The sequence below is a fragment of the Toxorhynchites rutilus genome, chromosome 1 (assembly GCF_029784135.1).
Source record: "Toxorhynchites rutilus septentrionalis strain SRP chromosome 1, ASM2978413v1, whole genome shotgun sequence".
Taxonomy (NCBI): Eukaryota; Metazoa; Arthropoda; class Insecta; order Diptera; family Culicidae; genus Toxorhynchites; species Toxorhynchites rutilus.
Genome location: NC_073744.1, coordinates 91,518,384 through 91,541,485, shown reverse-complemented (window position 1 = coordinate 91,541,485; position 23,102 = coordinate 91,518,384). Strand labels below are relative to the sequence as shown.

The following is a 23,102-nucleotide window of genomic DNA, read 5'->3' as shown; positions in this document are numbered from 1 at the left end:
TATAAACAAGCGGCTTGAATTAAACTACAGCGTAGTTCTACGTCAACAATGCGATCGTGTTTTGCACACAACTTCCTATAATTTTTTGTATGAAAGATCTTTCACGGGGGAGAAGGCATTTCGCGAAAGACTTCCTTGTCGCGGGTTTTTCACTCCAATATAATCATGCCATCAGTATGAATTTGGGTAAGTCATCGCGACCAAAGGACAATTATGCACAAATCAATTACGTAATATATAAGGACAACCAGTTTACATTTTCCGATGCTAGCAAATTGATTGAAAAAATGTTACTGTTGACATTGTGCGAACACGTATCCCAACAACCCATATGTGTGCTCGATTCACTTCACACATGTGGATTCACTTCACAGTATTTTCACGGAAAACAAACTTAGTCTCGTCGTTCTTCATTTTGTGCCTCGACTTGTCTTCCCCAGTTAAATCCACCAGGACGGTCCTCTGGAAGAGCGGTGTAATCTATATCGTCTATGGGTTCGTCGAAGATATTTTTCCTACAAAATATAGCATACCGATTAATGATAAATTTGATAAGAACAACATTCAACATACAAAAACTGAGGAGTTTTCAGAAGATGGTATCCATTTGCTTGATCCGGTAATACATCTTCTAGGAAGTAATATATATGTCCAGCCACAATGCCCATCAAATCAACCCAGATAGTATTACCAATAAGTACAGAAAAACCGAGCAATACCCATGGAAGATATGGAGCCTGAAAGGATTTTTTTGTTGAACTAGTGTGCCTTATAACATTTATCAACAAACCTGGAAGTTTAGTATCCCAAAAAAGTTCATCCGAACGAATGGGTTTCTTCGTGACCAGACATACACCAGCATTATCGTGAATGCTTGTCCAAGAAAAAGCAAATTAACGAAAAATGCAAATATCTATGTTCATTAGCTAAGGAAACGTAGAAGCACATAAAATAAAATCGCAGTACAACATTCATTGAAAAGGATACAATCATAAATACGCCGCCAAAAAGGAACATCATGATGAAATCGGCACTTCTTCCACGGAATGAACCTTCCTCGAGCATTCGGCAGTACCTTGAAGAATGATATGTTAGCTATTAGAAAATGAGTTAACGATTGAAACAAATGCTCAATTTTACATAGCACATTTCGTATTGTTTTAAGTATAGTTGTAGGAAATAGTCTTGCAAATCTAATCGTTAGGGGCAATGTAAAGTAGTAATAATAGAGCAACTCACTTGTATGTAAATATCATGTTGAATAGAAAGTTGAAACCAAATGTACCAAAAAACAGGAAAGTAGTTCCTAACCGCCATAGCTGATAGTGTTTCAGTATCAGTGTAGGGTTGAAGTATAACTGAAATGGTGTGACTATCTCCAAATGCTGAAAAAAATAGAAACACTGTTAATGCAAACAATCTGTCTTGTCATTGATAAATCCATTAGTAGAAGCCACGTCATATATCACACTTTTCCGAATAATGAAATGTTGAGTGAAAAATTAATAGTAGAAAAGGAAATAACTGTTACAGATTCCCAATTGAAACCGTTATCGTTACCGATTACAATTTACAAATAGTGATCAATAACTTGATGATTGCAAAGACACAATATACACTTACGACAGACAATGTTGTGATAACACATGCCGTTGTATATGCTCTCGTTACTACCGGTATTTGAAAATATTCCTGTCTCAACGTTTGGTATGCCATCGTTGATAATTTGCTAAAATATACGAAATGATACAGTAGATTTGTGTTATCCCTCTGTAAACTATTCAAACTTGATTTTACTAATCTAAGTCAACCTTCCAATAAGAAAATTTCAACAAGCTCTTTGGAACGTAAACATAAGCATGTCAAAATGAGTGGTCACCAGGGGTGTAAGTATGCTTTGGATGTAGAAAATGTAACAATGATTTCAATTCATTTTACACACAAAACTCATATTGCGAACACAAAACAAAAATATTCTTTTCTGATGTTTATTTGTTTTCCTCTTGGAATTGGTATCGATATATTCACCTCTATTCTGGTACACGATCGGGTTTGAAATGAGCAAAATGATGCATTTTGTAACCCATTCGATTTCGATTTCAATTCACATGCACATTTATCAATTCGACTTCGACTTTGAATTATTTAGAAATTTGTTTTCCATCATTGTAAGGATGCCAGATTTGCAGACATATTCGCAATTTTACTGATATTTAATTTTTGTCGCAAACTCTATCCTGTTGTAGACTCCAGGGACGTGGTATTTATTTTCTTTATGTCTAGATTCAGTTCCCTGCGCTAACTACCTCTTTTTCAAACATCGCTTTGAGATTCTCGCGGTTGCAAAGGTAGCTGGCAGTGTATAAAACACATAAACATTTCAGATTTTCGTCGAAGACCTTAAAAAAATCATCTGGTATCTCTGGAGGTGATGACATTTACTCTTCTAAATATTGTCCTTTAGGAATTTACATTTTGGCGCTCTGTCTCATCTGTGTATAAAAAAATCAATTGAAAAGCAATGTTGGTGTTTAACATTTGATTAAGCTGGTTAGTTTTCTTTGGCAAGCAATGTTCAGATACCCATCCGGAAACTTTCTTGGCGATTTGCAATTAAAATCACTGCTGGAGAATCGCGCGGAGTACTTCATTTTTAATTTTATGACGTAGAACTACGTCTTTCATTAAGGGTGCCTAATCAGAAAACAGGTCACGTTTTTATGAAATAAAGTTAACGTTAATAACTATTTTTGCCGCGAACAGATTTTAGCGATTTGCATACCAATGGAAATGCCGTAAGATTTGTTTGATCTGCTATTCATTACAATCCACTGGTGTGTAAATTGTTGAATATGATGGAAACTATATGCATTTCGATTTTCCCATACATTTGCTCTGCTGATTTGTGAGCTATTCTACCCGTGCCGTCAATAAAGAGCAACTTATCGACGAGCAACGAAGGGGAATATTTGCCTAGAGTATAAACAGTGGATCTCGCTGAGGCAAACCTTTGGGTCTTGTTCTGTATTCATAGCAATGAGCATCGCTTGTTATTTTTTGACGCACGTTTTTATCACGTTTTTATGAAATAAAGTTAACATTAATAACTATTTTTGCTGCGAACGTATTTTAACGAGATTTGTTTAATATGCTATACATGACTATCCCATAGTCTGTATATGATTTAAATTGATGAAAATTGGAAGCAATCTCATTTCCCCATACATTTGTTCTGTCCATTTATGTGGTTTCCCGAACAGAGCTGTCAATATCGAGCAACTTTTCGACGAACAACGGATCATTTCCATTGCTTATGAAAGATCGGATATGGTTTGCTGAACTACTCCAAGAGTATATGCAAGTTCTTGTTGCGTTTATGACGGATCTTGATCGAGTAAAGCCTCCAATTCTTCATCTTCAAACTTTTTTGGCGGTCCGGAACGTTCTTCATCTGCCAAGTCAAAATTACCACTTTTAAACCGTGCAAACCACATCTGACACGTTCGCTCAGTTGGAGCATGGTCACCATAAGCTTCCACCAAAACGCGATGACTTTCCGCAGCTTTTTTCTTCATATTGAAGTAATGAAGTAACACTCCCTGCAAAAACACTCTCGTTGGTACGAAATTCGACATATTCGAAGTGGCAAAAAACTATGTTCTTCACGCTTTTTGACATATACTGAAAAAGACGCGCAATAACAGTAACTTTCCAACGAATGTCTGGAAATTTGATTAACTGGAATAATAATCAAGTTACGCCATCTGTTGTAAAACCGAAACTTACCGGTACACCTAATACTTTAATCAACGAAGGTAAGTTTCGAATCTAAACCCTAATACCTAAAACCTATGTCTCTTACTCTTCGCCATCTATTTATGGGTTTATTTGCCAGCTTAACACCATTGTTCAATAGTGTTTTTTTTCCAAAATATATATTTTTATCAAGGCTCATATGGCGTTAGCCTCACGGGGCCGGGAGCTCAATACTTTGACAGTTTTCTTATTATCTATGTTAGTAATATGTAACCGATTACTCGCGGTTGGCTCGAGGTTAGTATTACAAGTGTTTTCGTAATTGGGACGTTGCTGTCTCCAATGTCTGGATGTTGCCCGACACGGGATACTTCCTATCGGGATGCAGCTGACCATTAATCAGCAACGCCCCCCTAGTATGTACCTCATATCTAGCGTGGTGCGTCTTTCTCGACTCGAGGAATCCAGGATAGAATGGTCACTAGCCGGGGCAATCGTCAGTTCGTGTAGAGTTGTCATGAGCGGTACAACCTTTGGCTCTTGTTGAATGATCAGTGGACTGCACAACCTTTGGCCCGTGTATCTGTAAAGAGTGTGTGTATGTATTGCCGCGAATAAGTACAAGTTTATCGATCGGATAGGATGGATATAAAACGGGGACACAACGAAGGAAACATCATTAAACGTTGACATCGGCGTTTCTGAGGAACAGGTATAGATGAAGCAGAAGATCAGGATCACGGCTACCTAAGATATCCCGGACGGGGATATCCGATTGTCTGCCTTGTGCTCTCAGTGCTCTAGAGAGCTGAGAGCGAGCAGTATGGAACCGGATACACGACCAGACAACATGCTCGATGTCGTGGTAGCCATCGCCACAATCACAAAGATTGTTTGCTGCGAGCCCAATGCGATAGAGATGCGCGTTTAGGTTGTAGTGATTGGACATAAGCCGAGATATCACGCGAATGAAATCACGACCTACTTTCAATCCCTTGAACCATGCACTCGTCGAGACCTTAGGGATAATCGTGTGTAACCAACGACCGAACTCATCCCCACTCCACATGTTCAATAGTGTTCTTCTTCTTGTAAAAGACATCAAAGTGTATTTTCTAACGTTGAGCTGTAATAAGTGTACCTTAGTGTACCAAGTATAATTGATGTGAACTTCATTTTTGAATGTTTGAAAGTCTTATTCATTCGCCATTTCCATATACATCTTCATATCACCCTTAACACTTTTAAGGAAAACGCAAACATCATTAACAAATAAAATGAACAAAAGCGGTCTCAAATGAGCGACTGGAGGAACTCCAGATGTAACAAATATTGGTTCGAAAATTTTTCCACTAAATCTCACTATTTGATATAAATAAACATTAGGTTGAGGAAACAAGTTATCCATTATTTTTGGGGGAAATTCTAAATTATTTTTAATATGCTTCGGATTGTCTGATTTGGGTTGTTTTGTTGTAAAGTTTTATGCCATTCTAGATGTAGCTCCATAATGTGTCTATCATAGAAGTCTTGGTCCTTATTGGCGAAAATCTCTAGCAATAGATTTTTACAATCTTCTCTTGATCCTTTTTTCTTATCACTCTGGAAATTTTTAAATGCGAGAAAAACGTAATAATCGCTTTGTGCCTGGTGCGAACTATATGGTGGTTGCATTAAAACATCCCAATCAAGCTCTCGGAATTGTGCTTCAACTTGATCAACAGAGCTTCAACTTAATCACCATTATCCATTGCACTGAATATGAATGTGACAAATTCCAGCAAATTTGTTGTTGTTGAGCGTTCTTTGAAAAACCCGTATCGCTTGTTCGTAAATCGTGTTTTTAGTTGTTGAAAAAGTTTTTGGTTTACTATGGCCTCAAAGCGTTCTGGAATGCAAGAAATTATTGCTACTTCACGATAATTTCTTACATCGGATCTATTACCGGATTTGAAGATTGGTACAAGAAAGGAGTTTTTCCATATTTTCGGGAATCTTTCCGATTCCATTGAAAAGCCATATAAGTGGATGAGTTAATTCAGTTAAATTTTTCTATAAATACCGGTTGAATTCCGTCAGGACCTAGCCCTTTCGAGACGTGAAGCATATTTAATGCGTCAAAAATTTCACCGTAAGTTTGGGTTTGTTAAGTTTTACTGGATCATTTCCCACGATTTTGTCATGCTGCATGCGTGATGGACCACCATTGTTTTTTTAAATTTTGATTTTTTTTGTAATTGAAAAAACTTTTAGGGTTAGACTTCAGACTTCAGTTAATTGACCTGTTCGCAAATGTTCAGATAATTTTTTAGATTCACGTTAGATTTGTATTTCTTATAAATTTTATGTGCCTTCTGTTTTTTTTAGATTCTTTATGTTTTGATTATATCAAATCGGATATTTTGTGTTTATGTTTCTTCTTTTTCTTCTTGTTGTATCCTTTTCTATAATTTCTTTGATTATCGAGAAGAAAATCGTCACTGCTACTTCAATGTTTTTCACACTTCTAAATTAACCCTGTCAATTGATATGATTAAGTTTACACTTAATGCATCGGTAGTTTGCTTTAGTGTAATTAGCGACTTTCCTCAAATTCATAATCAAATGGTTTTTGGATGTTATCTAGAAATATGGAGTATTCGATAGCTGTGTTGAAAGTTTCATTTTTCCTTAGTGGAATTAATGAAAAGAAGCATTTTTGTCGATTAATAACGTTGTTTATTTGATAATAAATAATTTAAATAAATAATTTGCGGAGCCTTTTTATCACCAATAACTGGAAGCGTGATAAATTCATTATCAAAATCGGTAATCAAATCAGCATTTCGTAGATTGAAATATGCTTACATGTGGATTTCTGATTATGGTGCAAAGGAAGATAAAATATGTTCAGTAACTTCAAAGAATTTCTCATAACAACTAATTTGAGCATGAACAGGAGGGTGGTTAACAGATGCAAATATATGTATCTTTCACGCAATAAGTGCTTTTATTCACAATTCCTCAAACTCGTCGAATTCTGTTGTTGGAATATGTTCTGAATTTATTGATGAATTAATAGCAATGAGGACGCCGCCTCCCGAAAAAAAAATAATTTTAGTTTTTTTAATATTTTTTTTCAGCGAAATTTTTTTGAAAAATTTGTTTGGTATTTTTTGGTGTTTTTTTTTAAACTCAAATTTTTATTTCCTAGATTTCATCATTTGACTAGATTTTTTGGGTATTATATTTTTTTATTTTATTTTTATTTTGTTTCACTTCGTCTTAGATTTTAAAAAAACATCTCACAGACTGACAAATCTTAAATACTACCTAATATTCCTAATTCTACGTTTAAAAACACATTTAGATACATTAAAATCGAAGTGACATTGAACTTCATTAAACGCACGGAAGCAGCTGGACAAAGGACAGTTTTGCCCGTACGACGTTGTATGCGGCCGTATCGCCAATAGCTGTCTTTCGCGGAGCTGTCTGGTGGGAGCGTAAAACCGTATCTCGCTGATTAACTCCGCACAGTCGATGTTTCCGGACAGTAAATCGAAGACGAACAGACGTTGAATTTTCTTCCGCCTCGCCGAAAGCGTTTCTATGTCAATAAGCATGCAGCGACTTTCGTAATCAGGAAGATGAGCGGGATCATTCCATGGCAGTTGTCTTAAGGCGTAGCGAATAAAACAGCATTGCACTTTTTCGATCCTGATGATGTGCGTTGTATGGTAAGGAGCCCACACGCATGCTGCGTATTATACTTTTTGAGTTATAATTTTTTGTAGAAAAACAAGAAAATTTGATTGGCCTTTTTCAAAAAGTAGTCTAATGTGTCTAAACACATGTGTTTACACTCACAACTTTTCACTGCTATCTGAGAAGGTGCTGCCAACGGCCAATCGAGTTGGCACGAAATTCGTCCGCTACCTCTAGTGGGGCAAAATTATTCGTCTTTGCATTATAAGAAGTTGAAAATTACCAACGTTGGTTACTATACCCATCCCCTACATGATTTATTTTTGGAAGCAATGTTATCATAAGCTCCAACAGGCACCCGATAGGCTGATGACTTCGATTCCAGATTTAATAAGCAGACTTTGAGTTAATTCTGCGAATTGAAAGTTCCGATGATACAGTATTTGTGCCGCAATAGCTCATTGATGAATTTTGGTTCAACATACTTCATACGATGTTTCAAAAGCTTCCTAGAAGTATTGGTTTCATTTTTCGTATCACAATTACAACTCTGATTTTGATTTTTTTAAATTTATGAATCGTATGAATCGTATTGAATTCTTTTTAAAAATTCAAATGCCACATCCAGAATCACTAGAATATGTAGCGTAATGGTCGGTGAAGATGAAGCGCGTCATTCAATGATGTAATATAAATTTACCGACAACATTTGTATGATGTGCTGACAGTCGAGACAGTTTAAAATCGCTATCACATGTCTTCAGTTTTTTGCGCTATCACATGTCTTCGTTCCGGACTGAGCTGTGGACGCGACCAAGATACTCACTCACTGATGCTTCTGGCATTGCAATCATTGCATCAAACTGACGCCATTGCATTAATGTTTTGAGCTATACAATTGTGTGGGGAATCATCAAGCTGGGCTCTCGTCGGCTCACCGAGAAAATAAATGTTCTGGAATTTTGTCTGTGATTTGCTTTAGCGTGCCAGTAGCACAACATTCTCCACTAATGATGAGAGCTACGCTAATCGAGACCGGCAATATTAACAGAAAGGGCTTCTGTTGAGAAGAGCGTGAAGCGGAGATAAGTGTGTGTATATTTATAGCGATTTCGTTTTTAAAACCAAGGGATTGCTAAGATGGCCGCCTTTTAGTAGCCAGCATAGAAATCATAACCTAAAATTAAAAATGAAGTGCTCCGCGCGATTCTTCAGCTGTGATTTTAATTGTAAATCGTCAAGAATGCTTCCGGATGAGTAACCAAACATCGCTTGCCAAAGGAAACTATCTAACGTAATCAAATATTAACATATATGACTCCAAACATTAAACAATACGTGAGCCCGCTAAGCGCGAGCCCTGTTCTATGCTGCCTACGCTCAATTTGCATTGGATGGGATAGGGTTGCCAGAGCCCCGTTTAAAACTGAGTTAATGCCGCACTGACTTTGTAATAAAAAAACGTTTTCAGTTTCACGAATGCGGTGGTTTGTTGGTGTGCGTTATATAGTCTGATTTGTTTATATTTGCGGCGACAAATGAACAGTGTCGACGTCTGGTGGCGATATTAGTGCTTGTGAGGTAAATTATTCTCTATCAGATCAAAAGGGCCAAATGTAGTGTTAAAGTATAAAAGTTTGAAAAAAAATGATTAAATGTTTAAATGAAAATTTCTGCTTCATATTGTTTGATTACCTAACATATGTAGTCCTGACACTCATTTAACCATTTGTCGATGAATTCCTGTTTGTTCCAAAAATAATTACTGTCGGTAGATCATCAAAGCAGCGGACGGGCCGTTGTCCGTTCGAGCGAAACGTTTCGAAAAATCCCTTGCAGAGGGTAGCAGATTATAGCAGGTAAGTCTTCCCACTATTTTTCACTTTTCTTTCAGGTCCAATGTTTTATTTATTTCAGGTAAGTATTCGCACTAATTTAACTTCGTTTTATTTAGTCTAACTTAACACTTAACAATTCAATATAACTTCGATATCAGTTGCACAAATTTTTTTTCCCACTGAGGTTAACTTGTTCACGAGGTGTCTTCGGCCGGAAAGATGATGACAGCAGGTGTCGTCGCTTAGAAGGAGTTGACGGCAGGCGTCGTTGAACAGGAAAAAGAGCGAGGCAAACAAGATGTCCTTCTTTTATACCCGTCGTGACGTCATTCGTTCCGTATGCGGAAACGATGAAACGTCAGCCAAACGCGAGACAAACGCATAGTCAAATAAACGCATGACTGACGAACGAGGGGTTTTTCGCTTTTGTAGTTCCTCAATCCACAGCCAGTTGGCGCTCCTTCGTGTTGTCACGAACATACTGGCCCCTTCAGAATCGTCCATTCTGACAGTTAAACGATAAGCGAACATTGTTGATGATGGTTCCTTCGATGATGATGAGAGCGGCTGTCACTCGATAGACGTCAGGCGATGTTGTTTTGATTGCGAGCGACGACGATGACCAGTAACTCGGCAACATGAAAATAAGATCCCGGTAGAGGGTTTTTACAAATAAATATAATTGGACAGGTGCTTACCTTGTCCCTCATTAATCAGGGCGTTGTATTTATTTTATTATGAGTGAATCTGCTGGAATCGTGACGTGGATTTCTTCAGTAAAGCGGATGTTGTTGTTTTTAGTATTCGGTGTTGTTGTTATTCGGTGGTGTTTCCTCTTGTGTGGGTGAAATTGGCAGCAAACAAATCTTCGACACAGGACGAATGTAGCGACCAGTCTTCCGACAAACACTTACACATGTCCACCCGATGTGAAAATTACATGTCTTTGTTTGAATTCAAACATGATTTTCGCTAGTGTTGAATGTCTATCCCAAACGCGAACAATGATACACAAACATAAACATTGTAAACAAACACGATGTTCATAATTCACGAACATCATGTACAAACATATCACCCGATGTCGCAGTATTCATTGCTTTCGTTTCGTTTCTTTTCACGCACGGAAAGAAATTATTCATCCTAAAATATTTCTTCGTAGAATACTTTTTCACAGAAACGAACTTGAAATTTAGTTCGCATTACAAAAATTGCATGAACTAAGAGGCTATGAGTTCATGCACATTTTGCAAGTCTGATTATATAATCCTTGGTTTCGTGCAAAGAAAACATTCTCTGAATAGGAAGAAGTTTCTATGAGATTTTTTTGCGTGCATGTTGCCAATTGAAGTCTGGGGAAGCGACTGCACAGCGGGCGACGTCATACAAATACTGGCTAAATAGTTAAATACCCAAAAATATGTTTTAGATGCAGTTTCAGGAAAGTTCACACCAATTCTTGGTATTTTGATGTGGGTAACTAAACATCTCCGCCACGCTTTATTCAATTTTAGTACTTGTTCAAAAAGCTGATAATAGCCGATGTTACATAAATTCAATTTATAAATTGATGCGTGGACTGAATAATGATATCAATTGTGAAGAACTCTGATATCAATTGACGCTTATGTTGTTTAGAACAGTTAAAGAGGTGTATTTTATTTGCCCAAAATTTTAGATGAAGCACCCATTGTCATGATAAATGCTTCCCTTCCCTTTTCATATCAACGCACCAACACACCGTGTGTTGAGTGGTGGTGGTGTGCTGTCTAATTCGCTTCTTTTACTCTACACACTGCTGTTGCTTGGGATGACAATGCGAGAGAAACTGAACATCATGGGAAACAAACATGACACATTCTTAAACAACGGGTACAAAAAATAATGTTTGTCTGCAAACATAAAACTGCGAGAGTAGGGAGAACACTGTTCGTCTCGTACCCAGTGTTCAATGTGAAACACGGAAGACTGGTAGCGACCTTCCGGCGTCTGAACGGTGACCACACGGATGATGTTGTCGGCGCCAGGATGTACTTCGATGATTCTTGCTGTTGGCCATACCATCGGAGGACAATTTTCATCCTTTAGAAGAACGAGCTGACCCTTGCTGATTGTGACTGGAGGACGGCACCACTTTGTTCTCGCTTGAAGTGTCGACAAATATTCGGAGTGCCACCTTTTCCAGATGTTCTGCAGTAGTTTCTGGGTTTGCTGCCACTGCGTCAAGCGGTTTAGAGGAATTTCAGACACATCTGGCACGGCCTTTAGAGCGGACCCAACAAGGAAGTGGCCCGGTGTTAGCGGTTCCATGTCGGACGGATCGTCGCTGATGGGAACGATGGGACGAGAGTTAAGGCAGCATTCAATTTGCGCGAGTAGCGTGAGCATCTCGTCAAAAGCCAAGCGATGAGTTCCCAGAGCGCGAGTGAAGTGTTTTTGTGCGGATCGAATAGCGGCCTCCCACAGGCCACCGAAATGCGATGCTTTAGGCGGATTGAAATGCCAAACAATTCCGTTGCTGGCACACTCTTGGGCGACTGCTTGACGATGTTGCTGGTTTCGCACAAGTCGTTGTATTTCGTTGTCCGCTCCGAGGAAGTTACGGCCGTTGTCGCTGTAAATCTCCGCGCACAGATCTCGACGAGAAACGAAGCGACGTAGAGCCTGAATAAATTTTGCTGTGCTGAGGTCGGTGACGAGCTCTATGTGCACAGCGCGTGTGGAAAAGCACACAAATACAGCGATGTACGCTTTGCTTGGGGCTGCTCGACGGTAGGGTGGTTGAAGCGTTATTGGACCCCAGTAGTCCACTCCCGTAGTGGAAAAAGGTCGGTTGGCGGTTACTCGTGCGGCTGGTAGTTCGCCCATGAATTGTTCCACAAGCTTCGGGCGGGCTTTGAAACAGATGATACACTGGTGGACGACTACTTTTGCTAGACTTCTGGCCCCTGTGATCCAGTACCGCAGGCGTAAAATTGTAAGCAGAAGTTGTGGAGCAGCGTGCAGTTGTTTCAAGTGTAAACTGCGAACCAGAAGAGCCGAGAGAGGATGCGAGCCAGGTAGCAAAATCTGATGCTTACTGTCGTAAGGCTGTGAGGCGTGAGCGAGACGCCCACCAATCCTGATTAGCCGTTCCGGAGACATGAATGGAGCGAACCACCGAAGACGAGACTTAGGTCTAACGGGTTGTGACTGCTGAAGCCTTTTCCACTCGTCGGGAAACTCTTGCTGCTGAACGAGTCTGATCAAAGCAGCTTCCGCGTTTCGTATTTCGTCCCTACTGAGGGGATTAATTTCCGAAGTTTGGTTGTTGGTGTTGATTGTCAGCTTGTAGTTGTGAACGCGATTCAGCAGAAAACGATGACAGTAGGCCACAACTCGTACCAAGCGTGTGTAGCTGGAGAATTTTTCCACGATTTCATCTATGAAGCTAGGTTCGGTGACCACACGCGAAGCGACTGCTGTGGTTTTTATTACTTCCTGTATCTCTTCCGAGTTGGAGACGTTGTTTGTGCGTCGAGCAGGCCAAGCTGCTTCATCGAGTCGCAGCCATCGTGGCCCATTCCACCAGATGTCGTTTTCGAGTAGACTCTCTGCACAACAGCCGCGAGAGAGACAGTCAGCAGGATTGTCCAGTCCGGTTACGTGGTTCCAGTTGCAGTGTTCGGTTGATAGTTGGATTTTGGACACACGATTCGCAACGAAGGTGGTCCACGTTGACGGTGTACTTTGGAGCCAGCAAAGCACGGTTGTTGAGTCCACCCAAAAGTAAGCTTCGGCGGGTAGTTGGAGGGATGACGTCACCTTTTGGTACAGTTGGGCGGAGAGAAGAGCTCCGCAGAGCTCTAGTCGAGGTATGGATTGTTGCTTGAGTGGAGCTACTTTTGATTTAGAGGTTAGTAGCGCCACTTTGATCGCGCCTGTAGAGTCGATAGACCTGACGTAACAGCAAGCGCCGTACGCTTGTTTGCTTGCATCGGAGAAAAAGTGGAGTTGAGTGAGCGTTGGGTTCGAGCATAAAATGTAGCGTTCGATTCGAAGCTCATTCAAGCGAGGAAGTTCGGAGAGGTACAATCCCCAGCGTGAGACGAACATCGACGGCATTTGGTCGTCCCAGCCCCACGATTTGCCTTCGTCGGTCAGAAGCGTCCACAGTGTCTGCATAAAGACCTTGGCAAATGTTACCACTGGACCCACCAGGCCGAGTGGGTCAAACAAACGAGCGATTTGCGACAGAGCGATGCGTTTAGTGAGTGGAGTGGAATCGGTGAGAATCTGAATACGGTACAGTAGAAAATCGTTGGATGGTTCCCAGTGCAATCCTAACGTTTTGATGCATTGGCCGTCGTCGAGTTCTACGGTGGGCTTCAGGGCAAGGTTGTCTTCAGCTACTCCTTCCAAAACAGCTTGTTCGTTGGAGGCCCACTTGCGGAGTTGGAATCCGCCTCTCGACAGGAACGCTTCAAGTTGTTCTCGGAGTTCGATGGTTTCCTCTACGCTGTTGGCTCCCGAGAACAGGTCGTCGACATAAAAGTCCTTTCGTAGAACCTCTGCTGCCTTGGGAAAGTTGTTTTGTTCGTCGTCTGCAAGCTGCTGAAGAACTATCGTCGCTAGAAAGGGAGCGCTCGCGGTGCCGTAGGTAACCGTTTGTAGTTCGAAGGTGTCTAGAGGTGCGTCCGGTGTAGAACGCCAGACGATGCGCTGTAACGGCGTGTCTCGTGGGTCCACCAGAATCTGGCGGAACATTTGCTTAATGTCAGCAATTAGCATTACCTTGTTTCGCCTCGAGCGCATGATGATGCTTCGGAGGTCCTCCTGCACGATCGGACCGACCAGGAGGGCGTCATTCAGAGATGGGCCGTTGGAAGTCTTAGCCGATGCGTCAAATACGACCCGAAGTTTCGTGGTCGTACTCTCTTCCCGAATTACTGCGTGGTGCGGGAGATGATAGCAGTTTTCAGGCGGTGTCTGGTAGTCCGTGACGCGTCGCATGTGTCCAAGTGACTGGTACTCGTTCATGAAGTCAGTGTATTGATCAGCGATATCGGGTTGGCGATTCAGACGACTCTCGAGCATCCGAAACCGACGAATAGCGTTGGAACGATTATCACCAAGCTGCTCGAGTACGTTGCTTTGTAGTGGTAGGCGAACGATGTACCTGCCGTCCAGGTTGCGATCTACAGTTTGGCGAAAGTGGTTCTCGCATGCTGTTTCTTCCACCGAATAGCACGATGAGGGGTTGCCTTCCTCGATGTTCCAAAATCGCTCCATCTGATGCTGTAGTTCAGTGACCGTTGTGACGTTGGCTACGTTGGCGACGATCGGAGTGGTTGGGGTTCCGTTCGAGATTTTCCCGGACAACACCCAACCAAGTACGGAGTTGACGAGGAATGGCGACGAGTCTCCGAGTTGGATTCGACCATCCACCGTGAAGAGGTCAAAAAAGATTTCCGCGCCCAGAATCAAGTCGATCGGATGAGAGCGGTAGAAAGTCGGATCGGCCAACTGAATTCCAGGAGGGATCTTCCATGCAGAGGGATCTATGGATGACGATGGGAGATCGATTGTGACCTTCGGAAGTACCACTAATTCCACGGTGGCGGAGTATTCACTCGTTCTGGAACGTATGGTGGACACGATTTTGTAGCGCGCGTAGGTTGATGACTGCCCAATCCCCGAGATTGGCAGCGAGATCTTTTGACGTGGTGCCTTGATCGACTGCGAGAACGACTCCGTTACGAAACAGCATTCGCTCCCAGAATCCAGAAGAGCCCGAGCGAGATGAGCTGCCCCGTTGGCATCGACCAAGGTTACAATAGCAGTAGTGAGTAGGACGTTCTTGTGACGACTCTCAGATGGAGCGCAGTTAGGCGTATAGTTGAGAGATGCGCTGATACAAGATTTTGGTGTTTGATGTTCAGCCGCTGGAGTGGGGACCGATCTCGCGTGTTCGGATTCTGTAGCCCTGGAGTGCACAGCGACTACGTTTTCCCCCGAGCAGAGTTGAGTGTGATGACGTCCTCTGCATCTTCGACAAGAGCTGGAAGATGGACAGTCCCGCACCGGATGACCCTTTCGAAGGCAGTTCCTGCAAAGCTGCAGGCGACGAACGTGTTTCTCCTTTCCCTCCAGATCCAGCTTCGAAAAGGCAGGGCAAAGGTAGACCGGATGATGATCGAGGCAGACGGCGCAGTTTCGACCGCTGTTGGTTGACTGCTGAGAAGCGTTGTTACTGACTACTGGCCGTTGAGTAGGCCTTTTTGACGTAGCAGGGGTGGAATTTCTGGAGCCTTCATATTGATAGTTTGTAATACTGTCACTCGCCTCTTGATGAAGGTGGTCAGTTCCTGGAACGACACGTTGTCCAGCGCAGACGAATGCTCCTCCCAGTCTCTCCTCGTGGTCGGGTCTAGTCGAATGCTAAGCATGCGGATCAGGATTATATCCCAATACTCCGTGCGTTCACCGAGCTGTTTCAGGATCTTCACGTTCGATTCAAATTTCTCGACCATCGAGTGCAATTCCGTCGCAGATTCCCGCTTCAACGAAGGGAAGTCGAATAAAGCATCTACGTAGGTGCGCTTGAGTCGGACAGTGTTCTGATAGTGATTTATCAGAAGTTCCCATGCAATAGGGTAGTTCTCGGCGCTGATCGGAACGGTCTGAACGAGTTTCAGTGCATCGCCAGCGAGTGAAGAGCGCAGGTAGAAGAACTTTTGTATGCTCGAGAGATCGGCCGAGGAATGAACCAGTGACACAAAAAGGTCGTGGAAATTGAGCCACGTGTCAATATTTCCACTAAACGTAGGCAGTCTGACGTCTGGCAGGCGGATGTGCGACGACTGTGCAGGAAGGTGGCGAGAATGACTAGCCAGAGACGCGATCGACGTAGTAGGCTGCTTGTTCATGGCCAAAAGAAACCCCTTTGCTTTGTAGAAAAGCGACTCGAACGCCATCCGCTCCTTCAAGAGTTCATCCAGAGCATCATCGTCCTGCATTTCTAGATCGCTTTGGACGCTGTCCAGGTCGGTCCACAGCTTCTGAAGGTGTTCAAGACGAACCGGAACTTCGAGGTAGTCCCTATCCTCCTGATACTCGTTGACAAAGATTTGATCTGGATGAGTGATGACTTCAAGCTCTTGTAGCGCGATTTGAGTCCTTTGATGCGGCGTTCGGCGGACATGATGGCAGAGTATGGAGCTGATCTGCAAAACGCAAGACCGCGTAGCTCTCACGGGAAAAATTAACGTTATTGGAAATGCAATTACCTTGTGAAAGGCAATAATGTGCCTTGTATGAATAATTCAATAACAGGAACAATGGTCGCTACCCGCAGCAAGCTCGTGGATGTTCTAGAACGTTCCAAATGGATCGAACAATGGCGGATCGTAGATTGTAGCACGTGGGTACCAGATGAGCGAAGTTTCGACGCTTATCCGGTTCGAAGGACCTGATGTCGGTAGATCATCAAAGCAGCGGACGGGCCGTTGTCCGTTCGAGCGAAACGTTTCGAAAAATCCCTTGCAGGGGGTAGCAGATTATAGCAGGTAAGTCTTCCCACTATTTTTCACTTTTCTTTCAGGTCCAATGTTCTAATTATTTCAGGTAAGTATTCGCACTAATTTAACTTCGTTTTATTTAGTCTAACTTAACACTTAACAATTCAATATAACTTCGATATCAGTTGCACAAATTATTTTTCCCACTGAGGTTAACTTGTTCACGAGGTGTCTTCGGCCGGAAAGATGATGACAGCAGGTGTCGTCGCTTAGAAGGAGTTGACGGCAGGCGTCGTTGAACAGGAAAAAGAGCGACAAGAGAAACAAGATGTCCTTCTTTTATACCCGTCGTGACGTCATTCGTTCCGTATGCGGAAACGATGAAACGTCAGCCAAACGCGAGACAAACGAATAGTCAAATAAACGCATGACTGACGAACGAGGGGTTTTTCGCTTTTGTAGTTCCTCAATCCACAGCCAGTTGGCGCTCCTTCGTGTTGTCACGAACAATTACTATTATAATATAAAATCATCATTAGGCACAGTTTTCATTCAATATATTCTTGCAATTTCGGAAAAAAAAACCTCTTATTTCATCACATAAAATAAATACTCTATACGTTTTTCATTCATAATTTAGATTTTGAAAGCATGTTTATTCCTCCTGAATATCCATCATTATTTTCGCCTCACAATGAAAGCACACGTAGCTTAATGTCGTCTACGCGAGTATACTCTTCAAAATCAGAATCCGAATTGGATTACGATTCCAATAATACAAAAGCAAAAGCAGCTGGTTTTCCATTTTCATAGTCTTTTTTTAGATTTTCCAAAACAATACTCGGAACTTGACAGTTCAGTATATGAAAAATTTCTCTATTGAAAGAAAAATTTTAACGCTTTCGCGTGAGTTCTGTTACAATACTAAAAAATTTATTCAAAAGTTTCACAATATATACATGGTTCCTTAAACTAAGATTGACGAGGAACATCTCCTCTCTCTCTCTTGAAAACCGATAACATATCGGTTTCGTTTAGATCATCTACCTTCCTTGTCCCTTCTTCTAGCGTATGGTAACGTGCAGTCTGAGACGGCTGCACTACCCTAAGAAAATACCTTAAGTTTATAGCACCTCGTCGGTGCGCCTATCTTATTCTTGGATTTCCCCTTTCCATCCTTCGCTCTAAATAACATCCTTTTATTTTATTACACCCTGCTGGTGTATCTGGCTGAGCGCAGCTAGGGATGGAAAAGGGTAATAAAAATGCATCCTAAATGATGCATGCATTAAATTGTTTACCGGACGCTATTTAAATATTCGTCCATTCTGAATTTATGACCGGCAATAATTTCGAACTACAAGCGTTTTCTAGCCTAACAAAACACTTGAGCTCTTACATCTTTTAATTGCCTTACATTGGTCCTTTCTAAACGTTTCTATACCTCGCTTGGAGGTCTTTTCTAAATATAATCTCAAATAGTGCTTATCTTATGGATCTCTAACTCGATTCGCGATAAGCCTCAGCTGTCCGTAACATTCCGGACTCCGTAAATCTACTACATAGATTTACCAAATTCTTCAGTATTATCATTCTTTTCTACATTTTAATTTAAATTTTTGATAGTCGTTCTACATGTTCTAAATCATATACATTTGCTTGAACATATTTCCATCTGTAGCTGTATCGCTTTATTCTGTGTTTTATTGTGTGATTTGATTTCACTCACATTATTATCTTTTCCTTACACTTACACTTACAAGTTTATACTAGAAAACATAACTTATTATTTGTTTTATTAATAATAGTATTTTTTGTTTCATTTTTATTCTGCATACAGTTATGCAAGCTAATCGTAAACATTCGTAAATTTCGAATAATTGCTCTCACTAGTAATTTGATATAACCGTTAATTATATAAACTAACTTCAAGTTTCTTTTTGGAAAATTATTCATTGAGGTTCAGTGTTATATAATATTTTCCATTAAAGGAAATGCAAATTACATTTTCTTTTCTCTTATAAGATTTTCTTTCATCAAACACAACGTTCTATTTTAATGCTAAGTTATCTCGTTGCCAAGAAAGGAATCTTGAATCCAACATCCCTTTGCTAGTTGTCTTGTTACATTGCTGATATTGTTTTTCTCAAAACATCCTTTTGAAATAATTAGTCAATGTGCTAATCTTTTGGTAGTACAATTACCGTTCCTTCAGCAAGTATTAACATTAAAGTTTGTCTCTGAATACTAAATCCAATTTTAAAGCCTCAGTTCTCATGTAACTGTTCCGACTAATCATATAATACGACTGATCGTAGCTCACATAAACTTTTTCAAGTCGTTTTCTTTATGCATGCAACTCATGCTCTCATAGTGTGATATACTTTGAAATACATTTAAAAATTTCATTCAATTTTTTTTCCTGTTACTTGTATTCAAATAACTCATAATGTCATCTACATTGTATAGTTAACCATCTCCAATCTTTCCCTCAGTTAAGACTGGAAGCTATGCTTTTAATATTCATTTGAATAATGCATTGATCATATTCTCAGCAACTCACATGCTGAGCTTCGCAAACCACTTGTTTAAAAAATCTTTCTTCAGCATCTCACATGCTGTATTTCATCAACCGACTTACTGGTGATGTTGTTACTCTCAGCAATCCACTTGCTGAGTTTTAAGCAATTCACTTGCTTAAAAAAGAAACTTTTGGTTTTGACCCCTTCAGCAAATCACTTGCTGAAGGTTAAGCAATCCACTTGCTAACAAATCAGTCTTCCAAATTCTTCATAGCTGTATTTTTAATTTTTTCTACCATCAACTAATTTACAGTTGATATCGCTCCTTTCAGCAATTCACTTACTGAGCTTTGAGCCAATCATTCGTATAGAAACTGGCTTCAGCATATCACTTGCTGCGCCATAATTTTTTCTTTAGTGGTCAATGTATATTTTTCAGCAGAATACTTGCTATACTTTTAACCCATCAGAGTAATGTTTTGAGCATTCCAAATGCTTGACGCTTGACCAGACAGTCTCTTCTTTTTTGCTCTAATTGATATTTTGGACCTTACAAGTTATCATTTTATTGGGTCCATTTTATAACGAAACAATTGTATCTTAAATTGTATTAAAGTCTTTCAGCAGCTCACTTGCTGAACTTCAAGCAAATCATTTGCCTAAAAATATTTTCTAATTAATTCAGTTAACAGTTTTGTTAAATTTCCATTTTAAGATTTTCGTCTTTATATTTTATCAAGCTTAAGATTTTCTATACTTTATATAGATATAAAGAATATCAACATATTACAAACGTTGAAAAACAAACTTTCCAACCTCTATATTAGAGAGTTTATAGTTTTGATCTACGGTAATAATTTCCCTATCTGGGCCATAATTTTGCAAATTGCGGAAACATGTAATGAAAGAATCCGAACTCATATCTTGCGCTAACTCAAGATGTATTGCTCTCGTTGTCATACAGGTAAATAGACGCCCCTAATACTTAGGAAACAGTCTTCTAAAGATTTGAAAGTTATTCAGAGCCATAATTTTTTTGGTTATAAGTAGTCCTATTTTATACGAATCTATGGCTTTTAACTATAACGATCGCATTATTTTATATGTGTTGCCCTATGACTAAATATTGTCAACATGTCACAAATTTTGCAAAATAGAATATTCATCATATTTCGTTAATGATGGTACAATAGTGTAACTCGCGGTTACAGAGTGGAAGTCGTTTTTGATACGACGTCGAGGATACTGGTAATCTGGGGTACAGTATTTATCGAGATTTCCAATACTATAATTATCGACTGAATATGATTTTCTATTGTGGGAATTATTTCTCCTTGGAAGAAATGAAGATTCATTTATAAACAATTCCTTTGGTGTTATTTCTGGCGCTACCTTCCTCGGAGGCTCAATAACACAAATCTCTATATTTGTTGAGTTTTCAAATTGTATGTTAGCATCTTGTGATGAATCATCCATCTTGATGATAACACTTTTGGTTTTACATTGGCTCCCAATTTTTGGGATGAACTTTGCACTTCTAAGGAATTTTTTAAAACCTTCACGCCAGGCTTTCGTCTTCAAATAAAATTTTGCTAATATTTTTGTTCTATTTCTGAGGACTACTTCCTCTACTGCTACAGGTGGTTCTATTTCTTCAAACCGTTTTTCAGTTGGGTATTTTATTTTCTGTTCAACAATCAGTGTTGCAACAGAATTCTTAATTAATCCAGTAGCTGGCCTTTCCCATTCTGGATCTTGAAGGTTGATAGATAGTTTTTCTATCTTAAAATTTTTAGCGTTTCCATTATTGGAATCCGCTATTTCTTTATTTGCAGATATCTCATCCGCCCTGACTTCATGCATCACGCATGGTTTTTTCTTTTCCGCCATAATTCCTCTTTCTGTGGAGGTTTTCGTATTTTCTTCTATCACAGCCCATACATCTGTGATGATACCCGTTTTGCCTATTGCGGGCAAACTATTCTCATAATCAGATTCGCGTTTTGCGACTGATATGGTTTTAAATGGCTCTTTCCTCACTGGGAATGAGCAGCCATCTTCACCGCTCTGAGGACTAACATCTCCTAGTTTTTCATTCATTTCAACTTGTATCACTTCAAGTTTGTCTTCATCATCTGAATCTTCTGACTCAGATGAATTGTCATTTTTCCTCCTCATATACCTAGCCAACTTAGGGTTCCACGGAGGAGGTGCAATTAATCTGGTTACTTTAGATGATTCAAATACTTTGTCATCTGAATCATTACCTTTCCTCCTGCAATCAACTAGATCAGGATTCCAAGGAGGAGGCATTTTTAATTGATGGCATTCCTCTGAGTTTCTAAACTCAGATTCAGAATTGCCATTTACTCGCCTATGCAATTCACTAATTACCCTAAATGGAGGCGGCTTGGTTGGCATATCCTCCTTATAATAATTTCCCCACCCACTAGGATATATGCTAGTAGCGAGTATTCCTATTAAGTCACTTATTCGCACTTTCTTCGAATAATTATATTCTAGATCTGTGCATTTGACACAGATCCACCGATCACCCGTTAGAGGGGCTTGCTTTAGATTAGTGCAACTCAAGTGGAACCATCGCTCACACTCGCAACAATAAATCATCTGTTCCTCATCAGACTCGTGACATAGGTGACAGTGACCCTTCACATTACGTGTGAAGTATTTAGTGGTAATCATCTTGTATGTGTTTTCCATATTCCTACTAATTTTATTGTTTATATTTTAATGTTGGCTCACTTGACCGTACGAATTTATTCCTTTATCATTTCTTTGCTCTCTTGGCCCCTATTTTAAAAACTCCCATGGTTGCTATCGCAACCCCTATAATTCTTAATATAGATTAATTCTATACCTGTTTTTCGATTAACTCATCTGGTGCTGGGATACTACTGCTGCTGCTGGTGCCGACTGGTTCTTGAGTGGTCCAAACCTTCTGGCTCGGATTGTTCTTGTCACTTCTGATAGTGCCAATGCTGGTGCTGCTGCATCTAATGCCACCGCTTGCTTCTGGTTCCGCTGGTTGACAGTTCCTGGTATCTCTAGCGATGGTCTCTCCGATTGTGCCGAGGATACTGCTGCTACCTCTTGCTTCTAACTCCACGACCACGTGCTGCTGCGGCAGTTGGTCATATTTATAATAACTGCCTTCTGGTACTTGAATTAACATATATTTATGTGTGTATATAGCATCCACTGCCTTAGGAAAGTTCGCGAAAATAATACACTCTTTAGGCATCCACTGCCTTAGGAAAGTTCGCGAAAATAATACACTCTTTAGGCATCCACTGCCTTAGGAAAGTTCGCGAAAATAATACACTCTTTAGGCATCCACTGCCTTAGGAAAGTTCGCGAAAATAATACACTCTTTAGGCATCCACTGCCTTAGGAAAATTCGCGAAAATAATAAACTCTTTAGGCATCCACTGCCTTAGGAAAATTCGCGAAACGAATACACTTTTTAGGCATCCACTGCCTTTGAGAATTCACAAATTCACACTTCTCGCATTCACTGCTGAGAAGATTTCACGAACATCACCTCTGGCATCCACTGCCGAGAAGAGTTCGCAAATTAACACATTTTGTACTTAAATAAAAGGAAAAACTTGCTCCTCTCTGGAGCCACCATGAAAAATTTCTCTATTGAAAGAAAAATTTTAACGCTTTCGCGTGAGTTCTGTTACAATACTAAAAAATTTATTCAAAAGTTTCACAATATATACATGGTTCCTTAAACTAAGATTGACGAGGAACATCTCCTCTCTCTCTCTTGAAAA

At 40.3% G+C, this 23,102-nt stretch overlaps 2 protein-coding genes across 5 annotated transcripts; both read right to left on the bottom strand.

Annotated features, from left to right (window-relative positions):
• Window positions 1–226: 226 nt before the first annotated feature.
• LOC129772859 (derlin-2) lies at window positions 227–10,520 on the bottom strand. 4 transcript variants are annotated; one of them, XM_055776378.1, is made up of 7 exons: window positions 9,139–10,520; window positions 1,624–1,729; window positions 1,240–1,385; window positions 988–1,075; window positions 791–913; window positions 574–737; window positions 227–515 (listed from the first exon to the last, which is right to left on the bottom strand). In XM_055776378.1, exons 1-7 carry the CDS (start codon window positions 9,162–9,164, stop codon window positions 395–397), a joined length of 774 nt encoding a protein of 257 aa, XP_055632353.1. In that variant the 5' UTR covers window positions 9,165–10,520; the 3' UTR covers window positions 227–394. The 4 variants fall into 4 exon arrangements, with proteins under 4 accessions (XP_055632353.1, XP_055632361.1, XP_055632372.1 ...); XM_055776386.1 differs by lacking the exon at window positions 9,139–10,520 and adding an exon at window positions 1,798–1,883; XM_055776397.1 differs by lacking the exon at window positions 9,139–10,520 and adding an exon at window positions 1,812–1,830.
• A 544-nt stretch (window positions 10,521–11,064) lies between these two features.
• Window positions 11,065–22,495, bottom strand: LOC129761175 (uncharacterized). The gene is made up of 4 exons (XM_055758888.1): window positions 22,181–22,495; window positions 15,606–16,486; window positions 11,223–15,537; window positions 11,065–11,109 (listed from the first exon to the last, which is right to left on the bottom strand). The coding sequence occupies exons 1-4, from the start codon at window positions 22,493–22,495 to the stop codon at window positions 11,065–11,067; spliced, it is 5,556 nt and encodes a 1,851-aa protein (XP_055614863.1).
• Window positions 22,496–23,102: the final 607 nt, after the last annotated feature.